At 57.2% G+C, this 9,251-nt stretch overlaps 1 protein-coding gene across 1 annotated transcript; it reads right to left on the reverse strand.

Annotated features, from left to right (window-relative positions):
- Positions 1-255: 255 nt before the first annotated feature.
- LOC122370083 (uncharacterized protein K02A2.6-like) lies at positions 256-9,042 on the reverse strand. Its single transcript, XM_043345346.1, has 2 exons — positions 7,663-9,042; positions 256-4,155 (listed from the first exon to the last, which is right to left on the reverse strand). Exons 1-2 carry the CDS (start codon positions 9,040-9,042, stop codon positions 256-258), a joined length of 5,280 nt encoding a protein of 1,759 aa, XP_043201281.1.
- Between the last annotated feature and the right edge of the window lie 209 nt (positions 9,043-9,251).

Below are 9,251 nucleotides of genomic sequence, written 5' to 3' on the forward strand. Positions count from 1 at the left end.
CTCAGAACTACACAACGGATGAAGAGCCGCAGGACCGTCTATTGTTTACTAAAAACATGTCGTCGACACGCTGGGTTACAATGGTGACGCGATTGTTACAAGGCTGGAGGATCGGTGCTACTAATTCAAAACCGTTATGATCGCGTACACTACATACCCCGACACATAAAGTTAAAGCACGCCCGGTACGGAATAACGAGTCATATCAAAATGTTACGCCGGGCCATGCGGGTCTGAGCTGGGCTAGGCGAGGGCCTAGGTGGCGAGCTTACGGGGCTGGAACCGACGCCTGCCGAACGAGGACGGCGGCAGCTCGTTACCCGAACGGCGCGGCGAGCGCGGCGAGTCAACCGGCGCTGGAGTGGCCGATCGACGTCCATCTGGAGCCGGGGAGCCAGGAGGGTCTCCTCGCACCGCTGGCAGGCCCTCGCGCCGGGGAGTGACCGGACGAGGCGCGTGTGCGGTCTCGCGCTGGTCCGCCACGGTCGGTAGCGGGTCGAGTCCGGCTGCAGGCGAGTCGCCGTCAGATGTCTCTGCCGAACTGGCTGCCGGGGCGAGCGCCAGGTGAGACGCGTTGTACCGTGTGCCGTCAGACAGCAGGAACGTGGCTTTGCCGAGACGACGGACCACCGTCTGTGTCGGTCCGAACCGTGACAGGTTCTTGGGCGTGTGTCCAGGGCGGCGAACGCGGACCTTGTCGCCGGGCTGGATGGTGGGTACCTTCACGCCGCGGCGCCGGTTGTAGTTCCGCTCGTTGCGGCGCTGCTGAGTCTGCACGCGCGTGTGCAGGCCGGCGTCTGGAGCGGAGTCGGCTGACATCACTGGCAGGTCCAGGCGCATGCGGCGGCCATGCAGACCTTCAGAGGGCGAGATCCCGGTGGTGCAGTGCGGTACGGTGCGGTACAGAGCCAGGCGGCGCGTGACGTGCGCGGCGAAGGCCTGTGGCGTCCGCGGCGACTGCTGAGCGGCTTCGAGCAGCCACGTCTTGAGGGTTCGGTTGAACCGCTCGACGGCCGCGTTTCCCCGCGGCCAGTAGAGAGACGACTTCCGATGCTGGATACCGCGGTCACTCAGGTACTTCTCGAACTTGGCACTTGTAAACTGGGGGCCGTTGTCGCTGACGAGCTCGTCACAGTAGCCCTCTCGAGACCACAGGCTGCCGAGGAAACTGATGACGTCATCGGTTTCGACAGACGATGTCAGGGCGACTTCTGGCCACTTGCTGGCGTAGTCGATGACTGTGATGGCGTAGCGGGCTGAAGGCGGCGCACCTGCGATGGGTCCGACGACGTCGATGCCGAGCTTGGACCAGGCCCGGTCCGGGAGCGGGACCGGCTGCAGCGGAGCGGGGCGCGCGCCCTGAGAGAGGACGGCGTCCTTGGCCTGGCAGGTCGAGCAGTCGCGGATGAGGTCGGTAGTGGCTCGCATCATGCCGGGCCACCACGCGAGACTTCTGAGCAGCTGTTTCGTGCGCACGATGCCTTCGTGCGGCCGGTGAGCCACTTGGAGGTACTTGTCGATCAGGGCGAGCGGGACGACCACTCGGTCGGGGCCTCGCAGGATGATGTTGTCATCGCGCAGCTGAAGTTCATGACGGACGTCGAAGAACGGTCGGAGCGTCGGCGAGCACTCGCGCGCCGAGGCCGGCCAGCCTGTGCGGATGGCCTCCCGCACCTCGCTCAGCGCTGGGTCGGCTTCTGACGCTGCTCGGATCTCCGACTCTGGGAGCGCGTCTGTGGCGTCGTCTGTGACGAGCGCGATGATGTCGTCCCCGTCAGTCTCGGCGCCGGACGTGTCTGGGAGCGGAAGCCGGGACAGCGCGTCGGCGACAGGGATCGTGTGTCCCGGTTTGTACTCGACAGAGTACGAGTAGGGCAGGAGACGAGCCTGCCACCTGGCGATTCGAGCTCCGGCTCGGTTGGACGACTTCGGCGTCAGCAGGGTAGTGAGCGCCGAGTGGTCGGTCTTGAGCTTGAAGAAGCGTCCCCACAGGTAGATACGCCAGTGTTCCACTGCGTTGACTGCACTGAGCGCTTCTTTTTCAGACACGGAGTACCTGGACTCGGCTTCCGTGAACGAGCGGGACCAGTAGGCGACCGGCCGCTCCTCACCGCTGGGCTGAACCTGTGTGAGGACAGCACCGGCGCCTCGGTCACTCGCGTCGGAGGTGACGATCGTCGGCAGGTGCGGGTCGAACGGGCGCATGACGGGGCTCGTCGAGATCAGCTGTTTCACCTTGTTGAAGGCGGCCTGCTGTTCTTCGGACCACTGGAACGGTGCGTCCTTCTTGAGGAGGTGAGCCATCGGTCGGACGACTGAGGCGTACGCTGGCACAAAGCGGCTGAACCATCCTGTGGTCCCCAGGAAGCTACGTAGCTCCCGAGCGTCGGAGGGCGGAGGCGCCTCGATCACAGCGCGGACGGTTGACTGGAGTGGGACCACTCCAGCTGCAGAGAGCTTGTGACCGCAGAACTCGATGCTGGTCTGCCTGAAGACGGACTTGTCCTTGTTGATGGTCACGTTGGCTCGGGCCAGGCGGTCCATGACCTCCTTGAGGCGGGTGTCGTGCTCTTGGTGATCTTTCCCAGACACCAGGATATCATCCAGGTAGTGCCCACAACCTGGGACACCCTTCAGCAGGCTGCTGAGGAGCTTCTGGAAGGCGCTTCCACTTGAGACGAGACCGAACGGCACTCGTGTGTACCGCATGAGACCATCAGGCGTCAGGAAGGCCGTGATGTCTCTTGAGTCCTTGTGCAGGCGAAGTTGATGGTACGCTGTCTTGAGGTCGATCCTGCTGTAGACGCTGCCGTGCAGTTTCGATTCCAGCTCGTCAATTGTAGGCAGGGGGTGGACCTCTGCAACGATCTGCGAGTTGGGTCCACGGAGGTCGACACAGACCCGTATCCGGCCATCCTTGCGCCTGGACACGGCGAGGGGGCTGACCCACTCAGATGCGTCGATCTTCTCGATGATGCCGTCGTGCAGCAGACGTTGCAGCTCGGCCGACACTTCCTCACGGACAGAGAGGGGAAGTCGGCGGAGCCTGTAGGCTGTTGGAGTAGCACCAGGCTTCAGCACGATGCGGTGCTCGTAGTGCTCGATGGCAGGCAGTGGCTGGGCTTCAGCCTCCACACTGTAGATGCTGTTGGAAGCCGGGTGGAGAGTGATGCCGAGGGCGTTGATCAGGTTCAACCCCATGATAGCCTCTTGATTCGGAGTTTCCACCAGGTAGAAGTCTGTTGTAGCTTCTTGACCATTGAAGCGGACGACTGTGGGCAGTGTGCCCTTCACTGACAGTGGGGTTTTGGCAAACCCGTACAGGCTGGCAGTGGACGACTCGTAGGGCACCCCTTTGAACAGCTTACGTGCCAGGTCCATGCTGAGGATGGAGCAGGAGGCACCCGTGTCGACTTGGAGCAGCACATCTCGCTGCACGCCTGTGCTAGCAGTCACTGATGCAGTACAGGTCATCTTGGAACTAGTTGAGGTGGAGCAGGAGAGTACCTGAAGCTCCTTGCAGGCAGGCGGCTTCTCCTTGCTGCGACACCAGGCTGAGAAGTGTCCCTTCCTGCCACACTGATGACAGACCACCTTCTTGGCGGGACACGACTTATCCCTTGGCTGGTGGTCCTTCCGACCACAGTTGGTACACTGGGTGGCTGGGCTGGGTAACGATGGCTGGGTGGTGCGGCGTCGTGGGCCTGTGCTGACCTTGGCCACAGCTCCGAGCTGCAGCGCAGGAGGGGCCATGGCAGCAGCTTCACGCAGGGAGCGCTCGAAGGCCTCTGCCATCACCAGCACCTTCTCCAGGGTGAGGTCCTTATCCTGGAGGAACCGTTCTCGGAGTCTGGGGTGCACAGTCTTTTCAACCACTACGTCACGGATCAGTTCGTCTGTGATGGCCCCGAACTCACACGTTCGAGCCAGACCGCGTAGAGCTGACACAAAGTCTGCAGTTGTCTCACTGTCATGTTGTCCACGCTGACGAAAGTTGAACCTCTCCACGATGACGTTGGTGCGCGGAGTATAAAACTCACGCAGTTGGCGCAGAGCCAAGTCAAAGTCCGTTTCGCCGTCAGCCTTCACGCCGGGGGGCAAGGTCTCGTACAGCCGGTACGCTTCGTCGCCAACACAATGAAGGAGAACAGCGCGCTGCCGGGCAGGGTTGAAGGTGTCGCCAGAGATGGCGAGGAGGTAATTAACAAATTTGCCCTCCCATGTCTGCCAGTCAACAGCGGGTTTTCCAGGGCTGGGCAAAAACGGCGCGGGAGGCTGCACGCCGTCCAGGCTCATTCTGAATTGATAAACTCGCACTCGAAATTCCTCTCGGCAAGACTACCGACACTGTTCGACCACAGTGGTTATCACTCAACGAGGAATCCCATCCGTCGTCGCCATTTATAGTGTTCGTTCGATTGCGAGCATCTCAGAACTACACAACGGATGAAGAGCCGCAGGACCGTCTATTGTTTACTAAAAACATGGCGTCGACACGCTGGGTTACAATGGTGACGCGATTGTTACAAGGCTGGAGGATCGGTGCTACTAATTCAAAACCGTTATGATCGCGTACACTACAGGGTCCGGCCCCGTCCACCCGGGGGGCCCGGGCCCGCTCTCCCGGAGCCTCGGGCCCCATCCACCCGAGGGGCCTGGACCCGTTCTCGCGGGACCCGGGGGTCCGGGCCCCGTCCACCCGGGGCCCGTTCTCCCGGTGGCTCGGATCCATCCACCGGGGCCCCATCCGCCGGGGGGCCCGGGCCCTATCCACCCGGGGGCCCGGACCCATCTACAGGGGGCCCGGGTCCCATCCACCCAGGGGGCCGGGCCCGTTCTCCTGGGGGCCCGGGCCCTGTCCACCTGGGGCCCCAGGCCGACCCCTCACCCGAGGTGTCGCAGTGGGCATTTCTCGAAGCGGGCTCGTCCGATTAGATTAGGACCTCTCTCCTCTCTCTCTCTCTCTCTCTCTCTCTCTCTCTCTCTCTCTCTCTCTCTCTCTCTCTCTCTCTCTCTCTCTCTCTCACTCTCTCTCTCGAGCGGGCCCCTGACAGAAATTTCGGGGGGTCAGCTGACCCTCTGACCCCCCCTGGCTGCGCCACTGATCTCAAGGTCAACAGAAACTTGGCAATGAACAGAAAACAATGAGCCAGGATATCAGCATTGTAGATATCTACATAGAGCCAAATTGTGTATCATGATTATGAAAACAACAGGCCTGGTAACTTTTTTACATTATGACTGTTGCGGATTCTGGAACTGTACTTATTGAACTGCAATTCAGTGATTGTCTTGAAAGTTGAATCTCTTGCTTCTTTTATTAATATGAAATAATATTTTCGGAGTTTCTTGAGTGATATATATTGAAAAATTGATAGCAAATATTTCGATACTCGTAGTGGTACCTTTTTCAATGCGATTCTTTTATTAACTCACATATTTTCTGGGTCGTGATATGCTACCTACTGGTATCTGGGTTGTGATAAGCTACCTACTGATCAAGACAGTGTCAAAAATTGATTTGATATGAGAGGCATGAAAACACTATTGAGCATCAAAGAACCAACATTTATTTATTTATTTTGATTTTTCGTGCCGCACCCCACTCACCAAGCCCACGACTACACTTGCGCCACAATTGCCTCTTTCAATCCTAATTCCTAAGGTTTATGGGGGTTTTCAATTCATTGACGTCAGTCACAAATAAATAAATATTTTCTTGTCATTGCGCTAAGAGAAATGTAAATTGAAGGTTTATTTATTTATTTATTTATTTATTTATTTATTTATTTATTGCGGTTCTTTGTGGCATCCAATAAAACATTGGCTGTTAGGCCACAGTGTCATACAAAGACTGCCATGATGTACCTTCATGCGTAAAACATGTGATGGACTAAAAAATGAATAAAACCAGCGATGTGTTTAAAATGCAAAAGCGCAGCAAACATAAAAATAAAGCAAAAAGCGGCAAAAAAAACGGTAAACAGAGGACGCGCGCGTAGATGGCTATTGCATGGTGACACACTTGACACACTTTTTGCTCCCGAATGCTACGATCTAGAGTGTTCCACATTCGTACGGCGCGCACGGGCACAGTCATTCTAGTCGACTCAAGTCTGCAGCGACATGTTTCCAGTTGACCGGAGGAAGTGGCTCGCGTTTGTCGCTCTGATACATCAGCCCGGTACAACACGCGAGATTTGAGGCGCTCAGGTCCGTTGTCACAGTACACGACGGAATGCACAAGCGCCGAGTCACGGTAATCGATTAGTGCGCAAAAAGACATCCACCCCAGCTCCTTCCGTGCTGCCGTGATGTGCTCGTGACGGCGTTTGTTGGTAACGATACGGGTTGCAAAGCTGATGATTTTGTCTATGCGATGCCGCTGTTGCTGTGTAGGTGGGGCCCAGGCTGGTAGGCAGTATGTAATGTGGGGAAAAACAAGAGCTTGGATGGGCCGTATTAGTGTTTTGCGCGGAAGAGTGCCTCTGAGTTTACTCAAAGTAATCAGGTTGCTGTAGCAGCGCCTGGTAACATGGTTGACTTGCTGTTGCATACTAAGCTCGGAATCTAGGACCACGCCAAGAACTTTGATGCTGTGTGCCGGTTTGAGAACAACTCCGTCGAAACTAATGGTAAAATTTTCAGCTTTTTTGAGCGAAGATGAGGTTCCGAAGAGGATTAACTCGGTCTTCGTGGGGTTCACTTTTAGCCCGTTGCAGCTGAACCATCCTGACAGCGCAGTCAGGTCCGCCTCCACGGCGTGACACAGCTCGACTAGACCAGCGGGTGTAGGTGGTGCGCTGTGGATAAGTTGCGAGTCGTCGGCGTACGATACAACGGATGCGTGGCTAGATAAATGGCATGACATGTCGTTCGTGAAAATGTTGAACATGGTCGGACCCAAAATCAGGGGGGTGTCACTACTTTGCTTCGCCATAGGTCCAGTACTGATGTCATTGGTTTCGGACCCGGTGACGTCAGTGCTGGCTACATCCGGGAACTTCTTGCACTTGGTTCTCATTAGAGGTGGCCATATTGTTTTGTCCCGTGACGACACATTTGCGTCACTGAGTCCGAAACTGGCTGTAAACAAATCGCTCAGTGTCGCTACCTCCTATATATGGCCTTGCCCAAAATACTACCTTGAATTACGCCAAATGGCACGTCTCTCGTTGTGCTTCCTGCTACAGACTGTGTTCGGCCTTCAAAATAATCGCTGAACCAGTGGGACGAAATTCCATACCAGCTGAGCTTTTTAAACAGTCCATTGCGGTGCACACAATCGAACGCCTTTGACGGATCACAAGAAGTAACACATGTCACCCTTCCCGCGTCCCTGTGGGTAGCCACAGTGCAAACCAGGTCAACTAGCGCGCTTTCGGTGGAGTGGTGGGCGCGGTACGCATACTGGGCTGGGGACATGAGGTGATTTTCAGCGAGATAATTGGTAAGCTGAGCACTAACAAGTTTTTCAGTGATTTTCGCTGGCACGCTGAGGACACTGATAGGTCGGAAACTAGCTGGCTGCAGCCTATCACCTGATTTGTAGATGGGCACGATTTTTGCATGCTTCCACAGCGCTAGTACTCTCCCGGTGACGATGGAAGCGTTGATGATCCGAAGCAGGTGGGGACCAACCACCGAGAAACAGCGCCTGACCAGCTGCAGCGACACGCCGTCACTGCCGGTCGCCCTTGAGCTGCTCATCCTCCTCAGGGCGCCGCTGAGCTCCGGCAATGTGACTGGCTGGACAGCAAACGTAGAGCTGCACACAGTAGACGGTCTAGGGGGAGGCGCCGGCCGGTCCCGTGGGGTGGCCAGTTCGGTGGCTATCCGGCTGCCCACCTCGGCAAAGTAGGAGTTGAAGCGGTTGGCAGTTTCCGCGTCCAGTACGTCGTCAGGGCTCACAGCTCGAGCTGGCCCCAGAGCATGCTTCCGGAGCTCCACCCACATCTCGGTCATGCTGGAGGGGGCTGAGAAGTACTCCGCTCGGGCAGCTGCTATCCGGCGCCTGAATTCCTTCTTCAGTGTCAGGTATTGCTGCTCGCTGGCAACGGTACCCAGGGTGTCTCTATGGTGCCTCGCAGTATTCCGTTGACTTTGGAGCTCTCTCAGGTCGTCGTTGAGCGTCAGCCACGGCCGGTCGGGATGTCGCAGTCGGACACGCTTCATCGGGCAGTGCTGGTCGATTACAGAGTTCCAGGTATTCAGGAACGCGTCATAGAGAGCATCGATGGATGTCGCTTCGTCTCGATACAGAGCGCTCCAGTCCGAATGCAGGAGGTCCAGACAGAGTTGGTCGTAGTTCACATCACGCGTGGATCGTGTGGTTGTCTCGCGTGGCTTCCGCTTCGGTCTCGGCAGTGGCGCTTCGATGGTGATCAAGTCGTGGTCACTGACATGCGTCTTGATGACAGCCGCTACCTCGTGACTGACGCTGGTTTGATTTGTGAGTATGTGATCGAGGAGGGATGGAGTCGCCCCGGGTCGTGTCGGACTCCGTATGAGCTGGTGAAAATTTAATTCTTGAAGCATGGTGATGTAGCGTGCCACTTGCAGCCCGTCCGGCCGAGTCAGGTCCAGGTTTAGGTCGCCTAAGAGGAAGACCGGCTTCTCATGACGGGACACTTCCAGTAGCTGCTGGCGAAGAGCGTCAAGGTCTGGAGTTACAGGTTCACCAGGTGGCCTATAGGTGGCGCCGAGGACGGCGGAACGCCCACCAGGCGCCCCCACAGTCACCCACAGAATCTCTAGACGACTATCCGTCGGTGGCGGTATCTTGAGTTTAGTCGCTGTGATTTCCTCCCGAAGAATAATGGCCAGACCTCCACCGCGCGTGGTTCTCTGTCCTCTCTTGGGTACTTTGCGGTCCTCCCTGAAGATCCGGTAGCCGGCGAAGAGTAGCAGGTCACTGCTGATATCGCCAGTGAGCCACGTCTCTGAGATGCAAAGGGCGTCGAGCTCATTCTGACGGATGATCAGCCGGGTTTCGTCCAATTTGGGCACCAGTGAACGGATGTTTATGTGTCCGATCTTCATCCGTGCTTTCGGAGGCGCCGGGTTTTGTTCCTCCACCGTCGGGACGACGCACCGCGTGATGGCTGGGTACACCAGAGTCCTGGGTCTCGTCTCCGGAAGAGGCCTCCGAGTCGGCCGCCTGCCACAGATCACACGGCATTCCCGTCCCACATCAGCGGACTTTCCTATAGTTCCTATAGTTCCTATAGTTCCTATAGGATAGTTAGGAC

The sequence above is a fragment of the Amphibalanus amphitrite genome, unplaced genomic scaffold (assembly GCF_019059575.1).
Source record: "Amphibalanus amphitrite isolate SeventyFive unplaced genomic scaffold, NRLGWU_Aamphi_draft 001096F_arrow, whole genome shotgun sequence".
Lineage (NCBI taxonomy): Eukaryota > Metazoa > Arthropoda > Thecostraca > Balanomorpha > Balanidae > Amphibalanus > Amphibalanus amphitrite.